A 26634-nucleotide genomic window follows, 5' to 3' on the forward strand; every position below is an offset into this window, starting at 1 on the left:
CTCCTATGGTAGAAAGGGCAAAGAAGCTCCCTTGGATTTATTTATAAGTAAACTAATCCTGTTCATGAGGGCTAATCACTTTCCCAAAGGCCCCACCTCCCAATACCATCACCGTGGGGGTTAGGATTTTAACATATGAATTTGGGGAGGATATAAACATTTAGGCCATAGCATCTTGTCTCTATCTTCCATCTCGACCCTTTCACTCATATGAGCAATGGAAGCCCTAGAAAACTTGAGAGCCTCAGGGAATTTTATTCCAATTATCTTTCCCATCCAATGGTTCTGGGTTGAGTCAAACCTAGAGATGGGCATCTTTGGGTGTACATATATTCCAAGAACTATCAGAAATTGCATCCTGAAATGGCTGAGTTAAATAGACTGAAGCTAGGCGATAAGATCCAAATAGGCCCATATAAGCAGAGGTGATCAAATTATGAAGGTAGATAGGGTAGAGAATGAGGAGAACCAACTCATAGGAAGGGTAAAAGCAGGTGGAAAAAGAAAATTTGGAGGAAACCTTCGAGCCAGAGCTCATATGTTCGTGGAGGCATTTTATTTGGTGCTCATGGCCACTGATACAGGTATCCCAATCCAATAAAATGGCCAAAGCAAAATGAATGTGTGGCTCCAGCTTCATTAATAGCAAGGCTTTTCAATTGCACATCCTTATTGTCTTACAAATTTATCCATCTCTCTCTCCCATGCAGTTGGTTCCTAAGTCTGGGAGATTCTACCTCTAAAATACTTCTCACTGTATTTCTCTGGTGACCAGAGTAATCTGTTTAAAACACAAATTTGTTTTTTTGTTTTTTTTGGTTGAGATGGTTAACATCTTTATTTTATAACATCTCATTTTAATAGACATATTAATAATTTTTAAAATTAAACCAAATCAAACCTTGCTTTCAAGTTCTTCATAATATGACAAAAATATAAGAGATAACTGTCATTGTTGTCATAATTCATTATCTTTCATTTATTATTGTTTTTTTTTTCTGGTCTCACTTTTTTTTTCAGAATATTATGGGGGTACAAACATTTTGGTTATGTAAATTGCTTTTGTACGGTTTGAGTCGAAGTTATAAGTGTGCCCATCCCCCAGATAGTGTGCATTGTACATGTTAGGTGTGAATTTACCCATCTCCCCCCTCCCCTCCTACCTACCTGATTTCTCATGAATGTTATTCCCATATGTAAAACACAAATTTGACAGAGACATTTTACTTCAATGATTCAATATCTCCATATTTCCTACAGGATATAAATATTAATGTCTGAGGCAGCATATAAGACTATTTATGATTTTGCCCCTGCTTATTTTTCCATACTCATCTATCACCACTTCCCTTCCTCTCTAGCCACGATGACTTATTGGTATTTCCTGGAACATACCATTCTTATAGATTCCTTCATACTCAGTTCCTCTGGATATTGTCTGGAATGTTCTACTCTTGTCTGTCTAGCAAACTTCTCCTAGTCCTCTGAGACTTTCTGCCTCTCTGAGGTCTTTATTGACCTACCAAACCAGAGTTAACACCCCTTCGTCAGGACTTCCTTTGTCTCTGGCACACAGCTCTATTTTAACATCTACTATAGTGGATTGTAATTTTAAAATCTGAGTGTTTTTTTTTTTTTTTGAGATAGAATCTTGCTCTGTTGCCTGGGCTACAGTGCCGTGGCATCAGCCTAGCTCACGGCAACCTCAAACTCCTAGGCTCAAGTGATCCTTCTGCCTCAACCTCCCAAGTAGCTGGGACTACAGGCACGTGCCACCATGAATGGCTAATTTTTTCTACTTTTAGTATAGACAGGGTCTCGCTCTTGCTAAGGCTGGTCTGGAACTCTTGAGCTCAAGTGATCCTCCTGCCTCGGCCTCCCAGAGTGCTAGGATTACAGGCATAACCACCACACCCGGCCAAGATCTGAGTGTTTCTAGAGAGCATGCACCATGTCTAATTAAATTCTGTGCCTTCAGGGCCTGGCATAATTCCTGACACATAGTAGGATCTTGAATTGTCTTTGAATATTCAAAATGCTTTGAATAAACAAAACATTTTTGTTTAAAAGCAGTAGGAACTTATCAATTAGTTAGTTCAAGTTGATAATCTCTTAGATCCAACATTTCATGTCTAAAGTATGTGATATTAATTCCTTCATTGATTTAACAAGTATTTATTGAACATCTGCCCTCAGCCAGGCATGGGAATACAATGATCAACAAAAATAGATATGTGCTTTACTGCTCTCATGGAGTTGAGAATTTATTGGGAAAACTGTTACTGCATTTGTATGAATTATTAAATAAAATAGAACATATTTTGGGTTTGGCCTGTGATGTCAGAGTTTGTCCCTAACACAAGCCTTTCTGAAATTTAAGGTTAAAGCCTTTGTCTGTTGAACTACTTTCACTTCTTGTATGCTGCAGTTTCACCTCTTGCTTGTCAGCATACAAAGCCATTTTGGTTGATAAATATGACAAATTAAAAAACCAAATATGCAAAATAGTTAAACATCTTGTTTTAATCCAAGTAAAATGTTGTCTTCAGAAATCTGTGGAAGGCTGGGATAAACCAGTGACTTTACAGTTTGACAAGTGCTTTTGCATTTATAGTGGTATTTGGTTTTGCTTGTAGGAAAACCAAAGGAACATAGAGGGAGAATTTAAAGAATCAACAAAACAGGATCACCTATTTAGGCTGGAGGGATACCTTTAGGTAGTGACAAGTTACTGAAATGTACCCAAGCAAATAAATGTCCTCATCTCTCTGCCTACAGCCAATAAGACATAAACTTCAACCTCAGGCAGTGTGGCTAGAGGAATAAAAGAGGCTACCAGATCTTGGCATTTTGAAAATGGAAAAGGAAAAATACAAAATAAAAAATAATCACACAAAAATCGTAGCTCCTGTGAAAATTAGATATCAGAAAGTTTGAACAAACCCAAACCAGGTTCCTTACAGTATTGATATCTCCAGAGGGTTGGATTCTGCTTCCTTCTCAGTTCGGGTTAGCTAGAAACAAAGACAGACTTCCTGTCAAACAGAGCAGTGATGTATAATCAGTTAGTTAGCTCCATTTAAATGGATAATCGCCGGCATCACAGGGGATGGGCAGTCTTTTTTAAATGTTGCTTGACACGGGGTTACCTTTCTTGAATTGAGCTGTACTGTTTTCCTCCAGCTCCTCAGCAGGAGCTGGTAACTATCTAGGAACTGCTGTCGGACAGGGAACAATTTTCTTCCTTTTAGGTGGCATGCTCTTATGGCACAGACATGCTGCCACAAGGGATAAACTTTACAACCCTCATTTTGATATATAAAAAGATTACAAACAAAGTACAAGGTAAAGTTAAGTTGCAATTTCAGGTTGAGTCCCAAGTAGTAGCAATCTCCTAAATTAAAGCTAAGTTGCTATGCTTATTTGGGAACTTTGAAAACAAACAAAAAAAATCAAATTTCACAAAATATATTAGTATAACCATCAGTCCACTAATATTTTTTCCCCTTTTCTGGAGGTCTCAGAGAAGATGAACCATCTTCTTGATCATCTTTTTAAAATACAAGTTGTAAGCCAGATGGAACTTTGAAGGTAACTGTGTTCATCTAAGACTTAGGAAAGGAAGAAAATGGGGAAGGGATAAAACTATAGATTATTTCATAAGCTTTCCAAGTTCTAAACAGAAATCTACTTTGGATTTCTAACCGACTATTTTTTCAAAACAGAGTTTGGGTTTTGGCCTAAGGACCCTCTGGAGCCAGTCCTGTCCATTAAATGCAATCCCAGGAAAGATAGCATAGTGACATGTTTCATCTACAAAACTTAGTGTAAAATATAAAACAGCAACTCAAAGTATGGTAATTTTTTTTAGTGTAAAATAAAACTGGGTTTTCTCTCATTCAACAGCAGCAAATATCTATATACAAATGGGCATTACTTTTCTCAAAACTGAACTCTGTCCATTCCTTGAATTAACTTTACCATTGTGGTTCAATGCTTTTCTTGCGCAGAGTTGCAAATGTGATGAGGCAAGCGGGGTTCTTGCACTGGTTTGGGAGCCAGGCAAGATTACCAAGGAGCTCATTCTGGCTCCAGAAATGGGAGCAGGTCATCCCCACTCCTCAGAACTGGTTGCGGATCATTTCCACTTTCTGGAACCAGGAGCAGGTCATCCCCACTCCTGAAAACGGGGAGCGAATCATCCTCACTGCTTGCTGAAGAAGGAAGACAATTGCTGCCAAGCTCTCTGCCCCCTGTGACTCTGGACTTGATTGTACCCATCAGACCTTCAAAAGATCTGAATGTGGCCGACTTCTTCATGTCTCCAAACTTCCTGCAGATGGCAGAACCCACGGTGGACAGGGCAACTGACGTCTTCTGTTTCACGTAGGCGTTGGCGACCGGGATATCATGCCAGCTCTTGGACAGATTCTGTCTCAGCCCCACCAAGGTGGTCAGGCCCAACTTCCTCTTGAGCTCCCCACAGCGCCTCTCTTTGGCTGCCAGCGTTTGGCGTAGGGTTACGATTTCTGCCTCCAATTTAGTGAGCTCAGATTTGAGCTCCATTTGCTCGGCCTCTGTCAGATCCACCGGTTCAGAAGTCGGGTGGGACTCATATGCACCCACAGAGGTCTTTGTCATGGCATCTGGCATGGACTGGGGATAAAGATCGTCGTTAAGAGAGTCCAGGTCCAACTCCTGGTAGGGAGAATCGAATTCTTGGCCAGTAGAGAAATAGTTTTGGCTGGCGGAGTCGAAATCTAGGCCTGTAGGGTCAGACTCTTGGCCGGTGGGTCCAGACTTTAGGCGGGATAGATCCATATCTTTGCCAGTAGAACAGCAGCCTAGGCAGAGGACTCGACGTCCAGACCTCTGGAGCGGATGCCTTGGCCTGTGGGCGTCCACTTCCGGGTGGGGGGGTTGTACAGGTTAGCGGAGGCGGGACTTCCGGCCAGAGGGCGGGGAGGCTGTGGAACACCTGCTTGGCTGGGGCGCCGCCTACCGTGTGGTGGTGTTTGTCTTCACGGGGACCTTGTGAGGTAGACAGTGCTGAGATTATTGTCAAGTTTCTCCTGCCACAGTGAGTGACAAGTCCTGGCCTTAAAACCAAGTTTTCTGGTACCTGTTTCAACCACCTCAGGGGTTTTCAAACTCTTGAAAATCAGTTGAACCCTTTTGCTAACAGAAATTTATGAAAAAGCCCAGTATATAAAGTAACTACCCCAGAGGGGGACAGGGAGTTCAGAATTCCTGGGCTTGTCCCTTTCCCCATCTTCTCTACCTAGAAGGGGCCCCGAGAAACTCTTAGCACCACTTGTAACGTGGATTTGAAGGCTCCACAGATCTGTGAGTGCCGTAGGGACTGACACGATCCCAGTGAAGTGCTGGAGACCTGAAATAGCAGAACTCAGAAGGTGAGTCTGACCGGTCACAGTCGTCTGTTATTTTGGGGGAGGGAGAGGAAGACAATGAGTAAATCTATGTTTTTCAAATTTAACCCTAATAAAAGCAAAGACTGCCGTACTTTGAGAATTTAGGGGAGAAGTGATAAGATGTACACAAATGGACAGCATGAGTTTTCAATTTTGCAGGTGCAAGGTCGGGCCATGGTGGGGCAGAGGCTGGAAGATGGCGTGGCGAGGCTGGGCGCAGAGAGGCTGGGATTGTGGCCAGGCGTGGGCTCCGCCGGTGAGCGGCCGCAGCTGCGAGGAGCTCACTGCGGCCCTAGCCCCGCCGCGGCTGCTCGGACGCAGGTTTAACTTCTTTATTCAGCAAAAATGTGGATTCAGAAAAGCACCCAGGAAGATTGAACCTCGAAGATCAGACACAGGGACAAGTGGTACAGCATACAAAAGAAGTGTTTTGATTCCTCCTGTGGAAGAAACAGCCTTTTATCCTTCTCCCTATCCAATAAGGACTCTTGTAAAACCTTTATTTTTTACTGTTGGGTTTACAGGCTGTGCATTTGGATCCGCTGCTATTTGGCAATATGAATCACTGAAATCCAGGGTCCAGAATTATTTTGATGGTATTAAAGCTGATTGGTTGGACAGCATAAGACCACAGAAAGAAGGAGACTTCAGAAAGGAGATTAACAAGTTGTGGAATAACCTTAGTGATGGCCAGCGGACTGTGACAGGTATCATAGCTGCAAATGTCTTTGTATTCTGTTTATGGAGAGTCCCTTCTCTACAGAGGACAATGATAAGATATTTCACATCCAATCCAGCCTCAAAGGTCCTTTGTTCTCCAATGTTGCTCTCAACATTCAGCCATTTCTCCTTACTTCACATGGCAGCAAATATGTATGTTTTGTGGAGCTTCTCTTCCAGCATAGTGAACATTCTGGGTCAAGAGCAATTCATGGCAGTGTACCTGTCTGCAGGTGTTATTTCCAATTTTGTCAGTTACGTGTGTAAAGTTGCCACAAGAAGATATGGACCATCACTTGGTGCGTCTGGTGCAATCATGACCGTCCTCGCAGCTGTCTGCACTAAGATCCCAGAAGGGAGGCTCGCCATTATCTTCCTTCCGATGTTCACCTTCACGGCAGGGAATGCCCTAAAAGCCATTATTGCCATGGATACAGTGGGGATGATCCTGGGATGGAAATTTTTTGATCATGCAGCACATCTTGGGGGAGCTCTTTTTGGAATATGGTATGTTACTTATGGTCATGAACTCATTTGGAAGAACAGGGAGCCTCTAGTGAAAATCTGGCATGAAATGAGGACTGACGGCCCCCAAAAAGGAGGTGGCTCTAAGTAAAACTGGGGTTGGACAGTGCTGGTGCATCTGGGCCATGCTGCCCGGGAGCCCCTGGGCCCGGACTGACGTCTGTGCTCCTGCTTGGAAGACACCACATCTGGCCTCCCAGCGATTTAAACTGTGTCCCCCAGTCCATGTCTTACTATAAAGTGAATTATCACGAAGTTGGAAATAAAGGTTTATATCTCTAAAAAAAAAAAAAAAAAAAAATTTTGCAGGTGCATTTTCTGACCCCCTGCCTGCCCCCCGCCCCCTGCATCCATTCACATTTCTGAAAGCATATCTGCCCACATTCAGGGTTACCAGTTGTGGGAGATGGTCTCCTCAGTAAAGAAGAATGGTCTGTCAGCGTACAACCCACCACATCCCTCTATTCTACCCAGAGCTTGTAATTTGTACAGTGGAAAAATCAGGATGGCAATCCAGTGAGGGCATGTGGTCAGGTTTCACTTAGCTCATTATATGGCTACCTATTCCCAGGGAATATCATTGAGCAAGTCTTAGATTCTGGTGATTTTGTTGGATAGTCTAGTAGTTCTTGCAAACATGATCTTGTGGGACATAGTATGATATTCAACAACTTTAAGCAATTTGCCATGCACATGCCTGTGTGGCTACTACGAAGCATCCAGCTGTGCATCCAAACCAACTTTGACCCTCCTTTGGATTTATATTCAATAGCCCTTTCACATAACTCAGTAGTGCTTGTTATTGTCTTGTCCTAAGTGGTGTGCTTCCCTAGATTAAAAAATTAGGATTGTTTTTTTTTAGAAACATGAACACTGATGGGGAATTTGGCTGTATGTGTAAAGGCCTGAAAAGAGTAGCAAAGGCTCCCTGAAAACCATTTGTTCCAGAGCGCCTGAAAACCATTTGTTCCAGAGCGTAGAGTTTTCCTCCGTTGCTTATAGAAACACTGGTGATTTTGGGAACTCTCCCAGCCTCTGAACCAGAACTTCTCTTTGAAAACTGAGACTGAAAGATAAAGAAATCCCTGAGTTAGGTAAGGTGGCTCGTGGCTGTAGTTCTAGCTACTGGAGAGGCTGAGGCAGGAGGATCACTTGAGATCAGCCTGGGCAACATAGGGAGACATCATCTCTGAATTTGGAACTTTATCAGTTCAAAGTTAAGATTTCAAATCACCAGATTTGAACTTGCACTTGATTTTCCTTTTCTGTATTATTTCAGCCACTGACCTCGCTGCCTATTTTCTTATTCTTATATGGTTTCTCATCCTTCAATTCAAAATATGAAATATTTTGTTAAGCTTTGATTCCTTTTTATAGAGTAATAGTTTTCCCTCATAGCAAAACTGAGTTGACTTCTATTCAGAGACTTGGTTTCCAGATCTCAAATCAAGACATGGCCTTTGAATGGGGGCTCCTAGGTGGCAATGTTCTGACCTCCTGAGTAAACCTGGACAAATAGGTAGCACAAGGGAACAATCCATTTTATTAGGCTCATGTATAACCACATACAAAACAACATGTATATTTTGAGAACATAGATATATCAAATGAAATTTCATTTAGTTTATAGTGATTCTAAGTAATTGTTTATATTAGCTATCCTTTTAAGGTAAAATACCAAATTTATCACCCCATAGTTTTAGAATTTCACATCTCTAGATTAGACAATGAAATAGTCTATATTACATAGAATGGCTCACAAAACTGTCCATCTGAATCTGAAAACTTTTTGATACTGTTTAGGCACTAAAAACAGCCAAAATATTTGATTCAGGAACCTATGAAGAAAGAGCTTGAGAATTATTTGTAATCCTACAGTGGCTTGCCATTCTTTGTTTCTAAGGAAGATATTGACCCATTTTTGGTAAAGAATGGAACTATGAATTATTTCTCTAGTTAAGGGAGATGGATTTATACCAATTCTATATAAAGATAACTGGTATAATCAAATGATTTTTTTCTCTTGATGTTTAGAAGCCTATATGTATTTTATAAATAAATTCTTGAAACTTGAATATAAAAACAAAGGTATGCCCTTCACCAGGTCTGGGTTGTTTGGGAATGGACAAAGTTAGATTGTAGTGACTTATACTCAAGTCTTAAAATGATTAGGGACTTGTATCAGTGCCAGCAGATTTAACCATTTGACTTCTTTCATTATGAATGATCAATACAGAACATTCTGATTACACCGACTTGTAAAATAATCCACACTGATGATTCAGATTGCTTCTAAAGAACTGACAATTCATGCTAAAGTCTAGTTATTTGCACTGCTAGATTTAACCTAGTGAGTTCTTTAGGGCTTCATTTCTAATATTTAAGCATTTTCCCTGATATTCAACTACCATGATATTTAGCTGAATACCATTTAAATGTTTAAATATTTAATTGAACTTGAAAATAAAGTGTATAGTTGAAACCCTATTCCAGTCAGAATGTTTCAAGAGTAGGAGAAAATTGGTAGTTGGGCTTTTCTTGTGGAAAGCCAGAATACTATATTTGATTTCAGTTTGCAAGTTATTTTCACTACTATATTACATCATAGCCCAGCTCCGTCAATAATATATGTAGTGAGTCACCTCCCCATAGATATTCTCTAGCATGAACAGGAATATTGGCTGCAGTTTCCAGCAGCAAGCATTACTGCTATAAGTTCATATTTCAGTGGTTAAGTTGATCTTCATTTAGGACCAGGATGACATTTCCTTTCAGCAGCCCTCCTACTTGGACTAATTAGCTTTTAAAAAATACTTAGGAATACTAGAGGATAGGATTTTCCTTTCTGAAGCCAAAACATACTAACAGTGTTATTAAATTGACATTAGAGCTTATTACTGTTATTCATTCTCTTTGGTGTATAATTGTGGCAGGTGTCCTGGAGTTCTCAAATTAAGATTCAGGGTCTGGTTTTGTCTAAGAGCCATATCCATCTCCCCTGAAGTGCTCATTTGTATGAGTTGATATGTAAAGGGGGAAACATGAGGGCTGTGTATATAAAAGCCTACATAGAATAGCAAGATTCCCTAAACACTGTATTTTGTTCCAGAGAATGGACTTTTCGTTTAGTGCTTGCAGGAACATTAGTGGTTCCAGAAATTCTCCCAGACTTTAAACTAGAGGATGAAGGGGAAAGAAACCCATGAACTTTGGCTTTTGAATGTGAGCGGACACTGGAGGGAAATTTGCAATGGAAGGAGTTCTCATTCCCTTTTTCCCTTGCATGAGAAATGTGGGCGAAGCACATCCTCACTTTCCAGAAAATTTGACCTTTGTTTTCTTTTTACATGTTGGAGAAGGATAGCATCTGGGAAGATAAATCCTAGGGGGAAACAGTGGGGAGTCATCCAAGAGAAGAAGTGTGCAAAGCTGGCATGTTAGCTAGAAAACACTTGGTCAGTTACGTGTTGGTAGACGTAAGTTGTCTATTCTTTACTGAGGAACTGAGGGCTTGCGTGTTTCTCTAGTGATGATCTAGGAATTCAGAGGATGTCTTAAAAGAGAGCAAGGGATTGGGCAAGAATGAGGTTGCCACTTGGGTCTCACTACCCTCTACCCCGCCTCCCAACCAGCACTCTTCCTGAATTACATGCAGTTCTAACAAAGGCATAGACTGTTGCTACGGTTTGAACGTGTCCCCAAAGTTTATGTGTTGGAAACTTAATCCCCAATGTAACAGTGTTGAAACATGGGACCTTTAAGAGGTAGTTAAGATTACTGTTGTTGTCACCAGAATGGGTTAGTTGTCTTAAAAGTGGGTTCCTGATAAAAGGATGATTTTGGCCCTTTTTCCCTTCTCTCTCGCTCACTTGCTATTGGGCCTTCTGTCTTCTGCTGTGGAATGATGCAGCAAGAAGGACCTCACCAGATGCTGTCACCTTGATATTGGACTTTCCAGTCTCTACAACCATGAGAAGTAAATTTCTATTGTTTATAAATTACCCGGTCTATGATACTCTTTTGTAGTAGTACAAAACAGACTAAGATGACTGTGCTGCTAAAAAGTCAGGGGACTCGGATTACTTGAAGTAACTAGTGGTAGCTTTCTGTATATATGACCAACTAAGCAGGAGAAATTAGCAGGAAATTTATTTGGATCATGTACAGATTTTGAATACTGGTAGATATACCTCCTGGACTCAGAGGCAGGGTTCTCACAGGGCAGAGTTAGGAGTGGCAGCAGGAGGTACTTCCCTCAAGTGCTGGCACAGAGTAGACACCTACAGAGAGGACAGAGCAGAAGCATATGGAAGAGCTAGTCCTGAGCATAAAGAACTTCCAGAAGTAACTAGGGAATTTGAGGGTGGAGGGGAGGTGCTGAAGTTCTGAAGCTTGGCACTGAGGCATTAGAACCAGCAAAATGTGGGGGCCAGAGCAATTTGACTCACTTGTAGCAACAGGCTGCAGAAGCCTGAGGATAATCAGGTTATTAATAGAAAATTCACTGTCTTTTTAAAGGTTATGACCATTGTGGATTCGCTGCAACACAAAAAACCTACGGCCTGGACTTGACTCCCTAGGAGCTTAGCTATTCTTGTCTTAAAACTGTTATGCATGCTATGGCAACAGCATAATAATTATTTCCTTGATTCTGAGACAAAACCAATTGTAAGACACATTTTTGTTTTAATAAGAGGTTTCTAGAAAGAAAACTAAATTATACATTAATTTTAAGATGCAATCCCAATTTTGGAAATATTATTTTTTGAAACAGGATCTCGCTCTGTCACCCAGGCTGGAGTGCAGTGGCACAGTCACAGCTCACTGCAACCTCACATGCCTGGGCTCAAGCGATCCTCCCGCCTCAGCCTCCCGAGTAGCTGGGACTACAAGTGCTGTACACACCACCATGCCTGGCTAATTTTTCTTTTTTTTGGGTAGAGATGGGGTTCTTGCTATGTTGACCAGAGTGGCCTTAAGCAATACTCCTGCCTTGTCCTCTTGAAGTACTGGGATTACAGGTGTGAGCTACCATGACTGGCTGAATTTTAGAAACATCAAAATGCTGCAAAATGGGTATCTTAAAATTGAAGAAATACAATAGTAATGCAGCAAGCTACAAATACTAATGGCTTTGCTTGATTTTTCTACTGGAATTTAAAATGGTCCTTCATTTGCATTGATTCCTCTTCCCCTTCTGAGACAGAAGACAGAAGGGAAATTAGCATATATATCTGCTATAATAATAAAAATAAAGTTTCAACTTAATAAGTTTATAAAAACTTATAAATCATGTTTAATTAAAGCTTAATTTAATAACAATTGTTTCAACTTACTAACTGATTATGTTTCAATTTAGGAATTTTGAGGAGGATACCAAAATTTAGACCATAGCAGTATGTTAAGTTTCATGAAGAAGAGTACCATAATCAATGCTAATTAATTATAAATTCCTCATCCTGAGAATGTCAGCAGACTTCCTAGAGATGTTGAAAAGTAAATTCTAGATCTGGTTAACTTCCTATTGACCACATGGTCCCAAAACCATATTCTTAAGTAGGTGAGAAAATGATGGTATCCAATCTTATTTCCAACATTGAAAGGTGGGGCAAGAGAATAAAATAAGACAAGTGATGCTGTAAGTCTTTTAGAAATAATACAGTGTCTAAACTTTCAATTAAGAATCTGTATACACTATCTTTACTGAAGGTTTTGGAAGTTATACTGTATAATTACTCTTGTAAGTGTTTGCATAACAGATGTACCCACTTAAACAAAAAATTTTAATCTTTGTCATGTCTATATTTGTCTCATACTTGGATAAACTTCAAAATATCAAAAAGGACATATCTTTGCAGTAGTGTCCCTCAGCTATTAACGAAAAGACATCTAATGTTTATTTACTACCTATTATGTGCCAGGAATTGTTCTAAGTGAGTTCACACATGTTATTTAATCCTGATAATATTCTTGAGAAGTAGCTGTCAGAAATACTGTTAACTCTGTGAGACTCAGTTTTCCTATTTTGCAGATTGGTAAACCAAGACACATAGAGTATAGTTGTCTTGAGGTTACACAGTTATGAAGTGGCAAACTTGGGATATTAATCTCCAAACCTAGGACTGCTTAGGTTTTTTTAAAAAACAAAACTCTTTTTTTTTTTTAAGACAGAATCTCACTCTGTTACCTGGGTAAAGTGCACTGGTGTCATCATAGCTCACTGCAACCTCAAACTCCTGGGCTCAAGCAATCCTCTTGCCTCGGCCTCCTGAGTAGCTGGGACTACAGGCACGCACCAGGATACCTGGGTAATTTTTCTATTTTTAGTAGAGACAGGGTCTCACTCTTGCTCAGGCTAGGCTTGAACTCATAAGCTCAAGCAATCCTCCTGCCTTGGCCTCCCACAGTGCTAGGATTATAGGCATGAGCCACCAGCCCCAGGCAACATGACTCATTTTTAAAAACTTTCTTTCTTAAAAACTGAAATGTATCATACATACAAAGGTACCTGTATGTACCTTTGGGGAAAGTTATAAATGAATAATTAAGTACCCATCACTTAACTAAGAAATGGTATATTTCCAATGTTCTTGAAACATTCTACATGTCCTTATTCTCTTTGCTTTTCCACAGTTAACCTCTACTCCAAATTTTGGGTTAGTTATTTTTTTTTCTTTATAAGATTTTACCACCTATGTATCAAAAAACAATTTATTAGTTTTGTCTGTTTTTCAACCTTATATAAATGGAATCATACCTGTATTCTTCTGTGACTTGCCCATTGTTTTTAAGATTCACCCATGTTGATGGTGTTGCTATAGTTTATTCATTTTAATTCCATGGTATGCATATACCACAACATACTTATACATTCTATCATCAGCGGAAATTGTTTACTGAAACACTGCGTGACTTGAAAGTCAGTTTCTCTGATTTATCACTCCAGCCTTCAGGCCTGCCTGAAGTCTATTCCTGCACATGTACTTAATGTTTCTTGCATAAGTGACTTCATATTTGTTTATGATAGACTTCCCATCTTAAAATATATCCTGAAACACATTTGAGGAATTACCTCTCTAGCCTCATTTCTCACCATCTCCCATCATACACGTTATACTTCCAGCAGACTAAATTGCTGTAGTTCTGAAAACTGCAAGTTCACCATGCTTTCTTGCCTCTAGGCCTTTGTGCATGCTGCTCTCTCTTCCCCAAATGCTCATTTCCTGTCTGTCTCTTGCCCACCTTTCAGTTGTTTCTTGGTTAGGGAAGTCTTCCTTCATGACATTCTAGTTTGATGCTTTTCCTTGAGCTAACAGAGGGGGCTTCCTACTGTCATCTCAGGGGCTAGAGTTGGCTTTCCAAAGTGTCAAATGTTATGGAATACAACCCCATAGTTGCACTATATAACAAGGTAAAACCCACCCTCTTTGCCTGGAGATAGTTATCTGGCACGGGAAAGAAAATCTCACATTTTGTTTCCTTCTGTGTTTACCTCATACTAACGGCTTCTCTGTTGGACCTCTCACCAAGAAATACCTTAAGAGATGGGTGGAGATGAGAAGTAAAAATCAAATTATTATTATTTTCAAACATTATACACGTTTGAAAAAATCTTCATTTTAGAGTAATTTTAGATTAACATAAGGCCAGGTGTGGTGGCTCACGCCTGTAATCCTAACACTCTGGGAGGCCAAAGTGGGAGGATCGCTTGAGCTCAGGAGTTGGAGACCAGTCTGAGCAAGAGTGAGACCCCATCTCTATTAAAAAAAAAATAGAAATTATCTGGACAACTAAAAATATATAGCAAAAATTAGCCAGGCATGGTGGCTCATGCCTGTAGTCCCAGCTAATCGGGAGGCTGAGGCAGAAGGATTGCTTAAGCCCAGGAGTTTGAGGTTGCTGTGAACTAGCCTGATGCCACGGCACTCTAGTCCGGGCAACAGAGTGAGACTCTGTCTAAAAAAAAAAAAAAATTAACATAAAAGTTGCAAAGATAGTACAGAGAGTCCTTATATCCTCTCACTTAGTTTGTTCTCTTTAATTAGCATCTTAACATTATCATGGTACATTAGTTACATCTAAGGAACCAGCATTGGTATATTACTATCAACTAAACTCCACAATTTGGATTTCACTAGTTATTCTCTAGTGTCCTTTTTCTATTCCAGGACTGCATCTATGATGCCACATTGCATTTCATCCTAATGTTTCCTTAGCATCCTCTAGTCTGTGGCAGTTTTCCAGACTTCCCTTGTTTTTGATGACTTTCACAGTTTTGAGGAGTGCTGATCAACTATTTTGTAGAATGTCTATCAATTTGAGGTTGTCTGAGGTTTTTTCTATGGTTAGGCAGGGGTTATGGGTTTTCGCAAGGACAACCACAGAGGTGGAGTGCCATTCTCACCACATTATATCAAGGTTACATGCTATCAACATGACTCAGCACTGAGTTTACATACTTTCTAATATCTTTAGTTAAATTCCTGGGTGATGAGAGCATAGATGTTAGAACCAGAAGACTGAATTTAGATCGCAGCTGTGTGACTTGGGAAAGTTATTAATACTTAATCTTTTTATTCTTTAGTTTCTTCGCCTGTAAAGTAGGGGTAATAATGGTATATATCTCATTAAATTAGTAAATATATGAAAAGCATTTAGAGCAGAGCTTAGCAAATAGGAAGTAGGATATATGTTTTGACTATTATTAATAATTAATATGAGATTTGTGTTTGTCTATTATAAATGTCTCTGTGGTTCTCTTTACCTCAGAAAATTAAACTGTTGGTGTTTAGTGATGAAAAATTATTTATATTGCAAACAATTTGGGTTTTAAACTTTGAACGTGGAAAGGAAGATCTTTGTGTTCTTGCTTCTTGAAATTTTGAATTACCTCTAAAATACTGTAGTTTCCCTTAAAATTTGCATCCTCTGCCAATGGGAATTCTTTTGCAGAATACTACTTTGGGTATTTTTAATATTATGTTTGTATGATTCAGTTATTAAATTTTGTATTATATTCACTTATAATTTGCAAATTCTCTTCAGAGTGCTGGCTCTTTTAGCCATTTATCACTGATATATTTCTGGTTCTCCAGGCCAGGAGTGCAATTCTGATTAATAATCTATGAAAAAGAATTACTACTGTTTTCTTTCCTTTGGCTCAAGCAGTAGAATCCCAGGGTATGTTTCAGCATTTATTAGTATTACAAATGAAAATTTAACATTGTTCACTGCATATTTAATGGTTGATCTTCACACCTCCAAAGAGGGAAGAAAATTGCATTTGCAAATCTGTATGTCAGTTTTCAGATACATTTGCCAGTTTTCTATTTGCAATTATAAGTGATCATTTTGAATACTGATCCTGAATAGAAAATATATTCTGTTGCTGTTGGGATTTCTGAAAATTTCATCAGAAACTTTGCAAAATGTTTTATTCAAACCTGAATACATGTGTGCATATTTTAAAATATTTTGTCCTAGAGTTTGCTTTATTTTTTTCCTTGAAAATGGTATCACCCTGGCTATTAATGCCGCCCTTCTTTTTATTTGTTTCTTGGTAATTTTGGCCAGTAGAATAGAGACATTTGCAGAGATTCTGTAGGTATGTGTGTACAAGTGGGTGCCAGGCACAGGCATGCTCATATATTGAATCAACAAAGAGAACTTCTATGTTTTCCTTTGGTAGAAGAAAAAACTTTTATTGAATACTTATTATGACCCACATACTCTTTTAAGCACTTCACATACATTATCTCATTCTTACAGTAATCGTATGAAGTAGGTACTATTATTGTTCCCATTTTTATAGATGAGGAATCTGAGACATATTAAGTAACTCACCCAAATTCACAGAGGTAATAAGTGGCAGAGCTGGAATTCAAATCTAGGACTATCTGATGCCGGGGTCCATTCTCTTTACCCATTGCATGTTCCCTGGAATATCCCCATTATATTCTTTTTCTCTTGAGATGACATTTAGAACTCTCACATCTTTGTGTATATGTGCATGGGAATATATCCTTCTAGACTTAATTTTTTAAGTTGAGACATGTACATAATAAAGTCCTCAAATCTTGAGTGTACAACTCAAGGAATTTGTACCTATGCATACACCCATGTAACCTGCCCACCCACCCCACCAAGATCAAGACCTGAAGTATTTCTACCACTCCAGAAGACTATCTCACACCCCTTTCCATTCATAACCATTCCCCTCACCTAGGTAGATGTTTTTCTGGCCCCTATCAACACACAAATTTTTCCTCTTCTTGAAATCCTATTGTGTGGCTTCCTTTATTTAAAATTATATGTGTGAGATTTATTTATATTGTATGTTTATTTTGTCATATCTTTTTTATTGCTATGTATAATCTTTTAAAGCTAACATTTCCTTTTAGCTACAAAATTAATACATTTTCAAAGCAGAAACTTTGGAAAATAAGAAAAAGCACAGAAAGAAAAATAAAAATGACTGATAAATCCACTGCCCAAGATAATTATTGTTAAAACTTTTGATTATACCTTGCTAGTCTTTTTTTTTTCTGTGCATATACGATTACTAGATTTGGATTATATATATTTGTTTTATAGCCTCTTATTTTCTCTCAGCAGTTTATCATGAACATTTTCCATGTCATTAAACATATTCTTTTACAATGATTTAAATATATTTTTTAAAGAGTTTTATTTTTATTTTTTCCCTCCTCTCCCCTCCATCTCTTTCAGTGGTAGAATATGTAAAGCATTCACAAGACACAAAATTCAAAAGGTACTTGGGTATTGGACAGAGGTGGGGGCTGGGGAGAAGGGATGGGTGTATACTACTTGATGAGTGTGATGCGCACTGTCTGGGGAATGGACACACTTGAAGTTCTGACTGGGGGGATGGGGGGAGGGGATGGGTGCATACCTACGTGATGAGTGCGATGAGCACTATCTAGGGAATGGACACGCTTGAGGCTCAGACTTGGGGGGGTTGGGGGGGGGTATGGGCAATGTGTATAACCTGAACTTTTGTGCCCCTATAATGAGCTGAAATATAAAAAAAAAGATACAAAGGGTATGCAATGAAAAATCTCTTTCCTATCCCTTCTTTAGGGCCCTAAGGATCCAGAGTTACCAATTTCCAGTGTGTTCTTCTAGAGATATTCTGTGCATATAAAAATATATATATGTGCATGTTATTTTTTCTCCTCCTTATGCAAAAATGTTAGTGTATTTTGCCCCTTTCTTAATAAGGTTTCTTAGAGATTGTTCCCTATCAGTATTTAAAGGTCTTTAACATATGATAAAAAATGCTTGCCTTACTCATACTAAGTGAAATACAGATTACAGCTTACACTGACAGACCATTTTTTATCCGATTGGCAAAAATAAAATGACATTCTGTATTGTCAATTGCATAAGGAAACAATAACAATAATAGCCAGGCATATTCTAGATAGTTAACTTTTAAGAAGTCATTTAATCCTCACAGTAGCCCTATGAAGTATGTTTTATGTTTATACTCATTTTATAGAGGAGGAGACTATTGCATAGAGATTTTAAATAATTTACCCAAAGCACTCTTATACAATTCTGGGGGAGAGTAAACTGTTATAATTTCTGTGGAGAGAAATTAGGCAATAGCTATCAAAATTATGCATCTACTCTTTGACCAGCAATTGTACTTCTGGGAATTTATCTTACTATATACTCTCATATATGTGAGATACTGTGCATATACAGGGTTATTTATTGTAACAATGTTTATAATAGGAAAGTGCCAAGAGCTGAGTGGAGCTGGAGTAACAGCTCAAGTAACAATGAAAGTAACAGTCAAGCCTTTAATTTACTCATTGCTATAGTATAAGTAAGAGGCTGACCAAGAGAAAGTGCAGGTACCCCAATGTTCTTTCTTCCTCATTGAACAGCACCAGGTGAAGGTCAGGTGGATTAGTGTAGCTGTGGGGTTTTCTCACTGCCAAAGGAGCCCTGAACAAAAGATTTCTGCCATTGTATGGACTGCGGGAGGGACAGGGGAAAGGGCTAGGAGTAGAAAAGCTTTGAGTACTGAGTCAGAGTGGCGAAAAGTGATTTCAAGACTCCCTCCCTCCCCCTTGTAAGGGAGTTTCAGTGGAAGTGTTATCAGGGGTTCGTGATGTCCCCGATAAAGATAGGGTCCCTGGGCAGAATGTGTTGCAAGAGATGAAAGAAACGGACAGACACAGACACAGGAATAATATTTAAGAGTGTGGGGAAATCAGGGGACCACCAGCACTCCAGTGCCAAGGGTGGTGGTGACTGAAACCCAGCACTTGCTTTTTATACTCTTTGCCATGCTGTAAAATACAATGATCTCATGTGAAAAAATTACGGGATACAATGATCAAAGGTCTCGGGGCTCCCCCCAGAATCACGAGGTGTCGTAGCTAATCACCTTCTCCTTTCTAGAAGTGAAAAACACATAATTCTTCAGTAGGTACAACCTGTCCCAAGGTAAACTAACTAATTTTATTTCAAGCTCAAGCCATGTACATGGATATCAATCTTTAACTTCAGTAGCTGTGACCCATTTGATCAAGGAACAAAGAACTACATGCTTTCCACTGGGAGACTGGTTTTATATTAACTGAGGCATTGTTGAGAGAAGGAACTTGGCCCAGTGTTCTAACAATGGAAGCCTTAAGACCCTTCTCCCAGGCTGACATAGTGTAATCTACCTCTGCAGCCATGAGAAGTTTTCACGTCAGGTCACTCTGCAGCTTGTCAGGCATGAGACCCCTTAGGCTCTGAGGTTGGAGCATGCTTTGCTGTACTCCCAATTCGCTGATATATGTGCCCCAACTAGGCAGTTAACATCTGCCCTTATTTCAGGCTTCTGCTCGGGCAATTCCTTCACCTCCTATCCTCACACAGCCTCAGACATAGCATCCGTAAGTCCCAGTGTTCTTAGTCCCATCATAGTGTCTAGGAAAGGCCTCAGCTACAGAGGGCCCCTGATAAAGAGGCCTCCAAATGGAGGTACCTGGAGTAGGAATGCAGATGTATATAATAGCATAACTGGCCATGGGGGCCTGAATCCTTGACCACAACTCCCTTCCAAGACTGCAGTGCATTGACTATGCATCAAGTCTGGTGTGGGGAGGTCAGCTTTCTCCATGAGGCCTGCCAGGTAAAGCCTTTGTAATTGCCTGTGGCTGGGCCTCAGAGATCACGCATAGGTTTTTGGCCAGAAGTCAGACTCCTCACGAAGATTTGAAATAATTTAAATGTTCTTCAATAGGGTATTGGTTAAATACATTTATGGTAGACCCATACAATGTTTTACAATATAACAAGTCTGATTTGCATTGGCAACATGGTAAGGATTCTAGCTGGAAATAGATGATTGAAATAAATAAATAGATGATAAAATAAATAATTGGAAGAGAGTTTACAAAGGGTTAGAGAATGATGCAGCAGCCAGGGCTGGCAACAGGGAAGCCATTACTATCACTAGGCCTGAACGCGTGCAAGAGGGAATGGTTACAGAAACTCCTTGAGAGCTGAAGTTTTCAGTAGAGGAACATAGCCACTGGCAGACTATAGCCCAGCAGAGAAGGAGCAAGAGGAATAAATACCCTGACCTCTGTCTTTCTGCCCTTTCATCAGATCATCCATCTCTTATAGATGCTTCCCATCTGCCAAACCCAACCTGAAGATAGGGAACCTGTTTGAGGAAATATATAAAGATGAGCCTTCTAGGGCATGGAGTAGGGTGGAAAAGAGTAGATAAAGTAGAGAAGGGTGCGTATTGAAGTTGCAGAAGCAATCAAAATATCTAGTTCAATGATATTTCATTGTATAAATATATAATTGTTTAATCATCTATTCTTAGGCATTTAGGTTGCTTCCAGATTTTCTTTTTGCTCATTATAAACATTCTTTTATTTAGGTCTTTGCATGTCTACTCTAATTTCCATATGATACATTCTTAGAAGTGGCTGGGCTCCACTTTTAAGATTTTTGACAATTACCTTCCACGAGCAGAATGTGAGAGAGCTTGTTTTCCTGTGTTCTCATTAACACTGGGTATATTATCATTAGTCTTTGCCAGTTTAATAGGAAAAAAGATTACTGTTTTAATTTATATTTCTTTGGTTACTAATTGAATTTAAAAATAAAAAATCTTCACTGGCTGTCTGTGGCTTTGTTAAATTATCTCCCTGTTTTAATATAAAACGCCTGCTATCCTTTGTGCCTGGTACCCTTCGATCCATAAATCCTCTGATTTACCCTCTCTAGAGAATAAACACAGTATTTTACAGTGGTCTTTGCCATGGTTACTTGACTAGAGTGGGGAGAGAGTTGTAGTGATGTCTAACCATAATAATTAACCAGATTTGCAACCAGTGTTTTTAGTCCTTTCACACTACCACTTTCCTCTGCCCGACTTCTAGAAAACACCTACTGCTGCTAATTCTTGAGCTTTTTGGTGCTTATGCAGTATGATTTGTTTTGGTGCTGGACTTTCTCCACTACTAGCTTAGGATTGAAATTTCTTAAGTTTTCCAAGCAATTTACCACTCTTCTGTCTACTTTCTAGTTTCCTAATTTTTGTGGTGGTTTTTTTCTTCTCCTGATCTCTTTACCCTTATAGGTTATACCTTAAAATTATATAAGGTCATTTTAGTGAGCTTACTGAAAGATGTGGAGCTAAACCCTCATGCTCAACCTTTCATCTTTGATAGGAAGTCCTGAGTTGACATTGTTTTACTGGGCCTTATTAGGTTGGTAAATACTACAGTGTCTCATAGACCTGGGAAGGATATGAAGAATAGCTGTGTAGACCAGAGAGCCTCCAAGTTAGATCAGTGTGAGGAAGATGCCTCTATTGACGAAAATTCTTTTCATGACCTCTTAGAGTATCTCTGTGCTCACATTTCTAAAGGTATTAAACAGTTGGGTTGCTCATGCAAAAACATTTGTCAATTTGTTCATTTGCATGCAATTTCATGAATCAGAGATACATACGTATGTTATATCTACAATGCAGATTAGGCCTCTCAGGAATATATTCATAGCAAAATATTGAGTAACTGATGATGCATGGGCACTGACAATCAGAATGGATTGTCAGTGGCTGAAACAGGGTCCAGGAGACCTTCTGCTGGGCCATGTGTTACCCCTTTATATGCTGGATTATTCAGCAAACAAAGGGCCATTCAGGGAGGGAGTAGGAGTTGTCAGAGTATAGAGAGAGAGAGGGACACTTTGAGGGCTCAGTGAAACTGCTACTTGGCAACTAGTATGGATGTATTTTCATATTTTACACTAGGAATGACCATAGTGATACATAAAACTAATTGTCAGCCCTGAGCCGTTTCCCTTTTGCTCCAACTGTGTTGCCCTTGTGTGAATTATTTTCCCTTTCTAGGATGCTCTAGATATTTCTTTAACCTATGTTGTCTGTCACTGTCTTGTTTCCTCTACTCAATGTCTTTTTCAATTTTCTACAGACAAGAGACTCCATCTATGGACTCAAGCCTCACCAGCTTCTGGTGGCAGTCTGATCAATAACTTCCGCAACCTGGTACTTGCTTTCCAACAAGAATCCAGGATGCACAGGTAATCCCTGAGTTGTAATTTCTATTCCATCTCTCAGTCTTGGCTTTCTGTGTAGGGTGGCCTTTTGCCTCAGGTTCTCTCCCCAGTATCAGTATCTGGTATCTTTTGATGCATCCTACTTCCTTTGATTCCTACTTTCCCCAGTCACTTTTTGTAATATTGCTGCAAATGAACAGATATATTGTAGCTTGGAATGATGATATAACTACCTATGTGAGTACACCTGACATCTCAGTTCTTTTACCTACTCCTGAATTGCATTCCTTTGGTATTGATGCTTCTCCAACCCATGGCCACATTTTTCTGTGCCCTTTTGATACTGTATTATAGACTGTCCAGCTGCTTCCACAGGACTGTTTTGTATCTTGGGTTGGGCAAATGACCACCCTAAAAAAATCAGTGTTGTATTAGCAAAGATGGAGGGAAGAATGGCTGACAGGTTAGCTACCACACAGATTTTGGTATATAAAACTGATATTGGAGGTTCCCAACTGGCAAGGCCCTCTAGAATATTTAATGATGGAGCTTATAGTGGGCAAGTGCCACCCAGATACTCAGAGCTTCCGATTAGCTTTTTAGTCCCTCACTCTTAAATATTAACATGAGAAGGCAACCAAAGATTATTGGACATCTGAGGAAAGCCACATGCACAAAAGAAAGATAAAACCATGAAAAGTAATTTGGAAAAGACAGACAATGTAGGGAGAAGAAAAATTTTTTAAAATTATCATTAATATTCTCAGAGACATGAGGGAAGATATAATCATGAAGAGAAAGAATACAATAAAGGGAATATTTAAGGAATAAAAAAGAGTTCTTGGAAACTAAATATATCACAAAAGTGATAAAGTCAATAGAAGTGTTAGGTAATAAAGTTGAAGACATCTCTTAATATAAAGCAGAAATTAAAGGAAATGAAAATTAAGAAGGAAAAGAACATTAAAGTGTCATTCTAGGTCTAACACTTAAATATAAGAGGTTCTGAAAAATAAAAAGAACTGAGAAAATAAGAGCTGAGGAATTTTTCAATGAAATAATTCAAGAAAATTCCCCAGAACTAAAAGAATCAGTTTCAATCTAATTTCATAAGGTACATCACTATGAAATTTCAGAACTCAGAAGACAAAGAGAAGATTCCATAAATTCCTAGGGTAGGGGTACTAAAGAAAAAAAAAGTCATGTGCAGTAGACTAGGAATCAGAATGGCCTCAGATTTTTCAACAGCAATACTGAAATCTAGGAGGCAATGGAGCAATGCCTTCAAATTTTAACCTGGAAGTTTGTACTCAGCCAAATCGAAGGTAGAATAAAGATGCACTAGGGCATTGAGGGCAGCTAGACCAGAAAGGAGAATTTCAGAAGACTCTGGAAAAGCCCTCTTTAAGAGGATATAATTAATACAATACTGGATACATATGAATGTGTTAAATGGAAATTTAGACTAGCAAGGAGAAAGAGGTTAATTTAAAGTTAGAGAAACCAAATCAAGCCAGAGGGGAAGCTAAAAGTGGATGCAGACCTGCAGGCTAGTTTGAACAGGGCAGGAGACGTCAGCACAGGAAAGACACCACCTAGTAACAGGAGGGAGATTCCCTTGCTCCAAAAGCCGGAGGGAATATATGATCTGACTGGGCGTTTATTGGTATTTGGTTCCTCTGTGGCTTATTTCATCCTCACTTCTTAAGAAAGAAGTGCCCTTCAGTGTCAAGGATATTACAATTATGGTTTTATTATCAATTTCCATTAGTACCAAAAACATAAATCCCTTAGGCCTTAGGTCTCCAAATTGTTCCTTTCCACCTAGGCAGTTTTCATGTCTTCCACCCATACTCAACTTACCTGAAATACTGTGACATCAATGATGGGATTTATGTAACATGTGAACATCTGGACAACAATATCTCTTTTGTTGACTGTAGCTAATGGAATCTCTGTTGCAATTGCCAATTAGAGAAATGCTTCTGTAGTCTTATTCTGGCAACCTACGGGTTTAAGTTGGGCCTGTAGTCTTTCTGTGTCTAGTTCTCCTAGAGTTGACTGGCTTATTTCCTTATATCAGGGACTTCATATAGATATCAGCTATTTCTTAGTTTTCCCACCTGCAATCACTTTTAGTTCAGAACTTTCAGTAACTATCTGGAGATTTGTGGTCCTCTCCCTCCCACTTCTCATCCTTCTCCCTTTCCTCTCCTCTCTCCCCATCCTGTTCATTGCTCTGAGCTTTCCTGCGTAGGCAGGAGGGGTATTAGGGCCCCCACCTTTTTGAAAAGAAAGAGAACATATTTCAGGTTTAGAAAGATACTTACTGCATTGGCTTAGCTCAGGCTGCTATAACAAAATACCATATATTGGGTGGCTTAAACAGATATTTATTTCTCACAATTCTGGAGGCTGAGAAGTCTAAGATCAAGGTGTACTTCAACCTGTTTACCTCCCAAAGGCCCTACCTCCAAATACCATAAAATTGTAGGTTAGGGCTTCAACTTATGGATTTTGGGGAGACATAGACATTCAGTCTATAACATTGTGTGAAAGCCATTACCTTTTTTTTTTCTCATCAGAAATCCTGGTCGTTTCCACTTGTGCATTTACTGATTGACTATTTCTTGTCCACTATTTATAGATCAGTGCTTCTTAAACTTTAAAATACATACAATTCACCTGGGAGAATTTTGTTAAAATGCAGATGATTTCGATTCTGGAGTAAAGTTTGAGAGTCTATTTCTATCTTTCAGACAATGCTGATGTTGCTGGTATAGGGACCACATTTTCAGTAGCAAGGGTGTAGACCACTAATACTCAGAAGTGTTTATTTAGAAATTTGGGAGAGAAAGAATTTAGGCTTTGTTTACAAGTATCAAGCATGATTATGTGCAAAGGAACAATGGCTGTCTAATCAGTATAGCTTGATATGTTAAAAATCATATTTTGTTTCTGGTAGTATATTTGAGATTATAGATCTCATACCTGGAAATTACTGGAACTTCCATTGACTAATTCTCTCTAGATATTAAAGATCTTTTTTTCACTCCCCCTCCCCTCGATATTAAAGATCTATCCTTCTGCAATAGGAATGGACAAGAATATTCTTCTTTCAGGAGGAGTAAAGGAAGAAAAAGACAGAGATAGCATAGAGGATGTTAGGATAGAGATGGATTAACAATATTACTTGCTAAGAGCTCTCTCCTCAAACATGTCATTGAACATTATACTAGTATTTCTCAAACTTCAGGGTGAATAAGAATCACCTAGGGTACTTGAAGACAGTGCAGATCACTGGGTTCTATGTCCAGAGATTCTGATTAAATTTGTGTGATAGTGTATTTTAAAGGGGCACCACAGGTGAATCTGAGGTAGTTGGTCCCTGGACCATGTTCTGAGCAACACTGTATTAGAAAGTCTGGTAATAGTCTCTGAAGGAAGAAAAGAAAATAAAACATATAAACAAAACCAAGTATTTTCATCTATTTTTATTGGAGTCTTTTTGAGTTATTATATAAGAGAGAAATAAAAGATATCCCCCAATGAGCAGGCAGTTCTGTCAGACATCTGACTGTAAATTAGACAGGTATGAATTCCGTATCAGCACTCTGAGGCAGGACTAATGGCTACAATTCATAGGAACATGGAATTTTAGAGCTGATAGGAGCCTTAGCGGCTTTCCAACTTTTTAAGCTGTGATCCATAGTAACAAAGCACTCTAATTTTTTGTATATTTAAATTTTAAAAATTTGGTCATGACCCATTGTATTGATTGCATTACTAGTATGTTATAACTTACTACTTCAGAAATACCAATCTAGTGCAGGCTCTTCATTTTACAAATGTGAAGCAAGTTTAGAGAGAAAAAATGACTTGTTTAAAATCACATAGCTACAAGTAGTAGATATCAAAGCTAGAGCTAAAATCTCAGACTTTTAATCCAACAGTCTGTCCACAATGGCCTACTGTATATCTAAGTGCTTGTGTTATTGAGCTTAGCCTGTTTTCTCGCAGGACAAGGCGGTCTATGTATGTCTACTAGATTGCCTATCTAGCTGAAGCATTTTGAAGGGTACAAGTGTATTTTCACTAAAGGAACCACTAGATGGCAGTGTAAACTCTTCTGATGGTGGACTACTCAACTGAGCTGAGGTGAAATCAGATTTGTATGTTTGCATCCTTATCTTATAACCGATTGGTCTTTGCGGATAAGCTGAGCTTTATGCCTGTCCTGAAGAAACTATTTTACATGATTTTACAAGAACGATACATTTTGTTATTTGGTATATCCTCTTTCATTTGTGTGGAAGAGAGATTTAGAAGAACACACACATATTTGCTCCCAGTATCCCCAAAAGGGCCCTCTTGTTTTGTGGACTTTGTG

General features: G+C 39.1%; 2 protein-coding genes and 1 long non-coding RNA gene across 3 annotated transcripts in view; 2 read left to right on the top strand and 1 right to left on the bottom strand.

The window, feature by feature from the left end:
• Positions 1 to 4080: 4080 nt before the first annotated feature.
• On the bottom strand, positions 4081 to 4821 carry TPD52L3 (TPD52 like 3). The gene has a single exon (XM_045562130.1). The coding sequence runs from the start codon at positions 4819 to 4821 to the stop codon at positions 4081 to 4083; it is 741 nt and encodes a 246-aa protein (XP_045418086.1).
• Positions 4822 to 5594: 773 nt separating this feature from the next.
• LOC123646652 (presenilins-associated rhomboid-like protein, mitochondrial) lies at positions 5595 to 6955 on the top strand. Its single transcript, XM_045563854.1, has one exon. It carries the CDS (start codon positions 5629 to 5631, stop codon positions 6766 to 6768), a length of 1140 nt encoding a protein of 379 aa, XP_045419810.1. The 5' UTR covers positions 5595 to 5628; the 3' UTR covers positions 6769 to 6955.
• A 5989-nt stretch (positions 6956 to 12944) lies between these two features.
• Positions 12945 to 26634, top strand: part of LOC123646654 — a 72676-nt gene continuing 58986 nt past the window's right edge. The window contains exons 1-2 of the long non-coding RNA XR_006737964.1: positions 12945 to 12985; positions 22160 to 22268. This is a non-coding gene — a long non-coding RNA (uncharacterized LOC123646654). The remainder of the gene's footprint in view (positions 12986 to 22159; positions 22269 to 26634) is intronic.

This window comes from Lemur catta, chromosome 10, assembly GCF_020740605.2.
Source record: "Lemur catta isolate mLemCat1 chromosome 10, mLemCat1.pri, whole genome shotgun sequence".
NCBI classification, from domain to species: Eukaryota; Metazoa; Chordata; class Mammalia; order Primates; family Lemuridae; genus Lemur; species Lemur catta.

Bases quoted from the DNA above. Each gene is read 5' to 3' on its own strand.
- TPD52L3 (XM_045562130.1), bottom strand. From the start codon at position 4,821: ATGGATCTATCCCGCCTAAAGTCTGGACCCACCGGCCAAGAGTCTGAC.
- LOC123646652 (XM_045563854.1), top strand. From the start codon at position 5,629: ATGGCGTGGCGAGGCTGGGCGCAGAGAGGCTGGGATTGTGGCCAGGCG.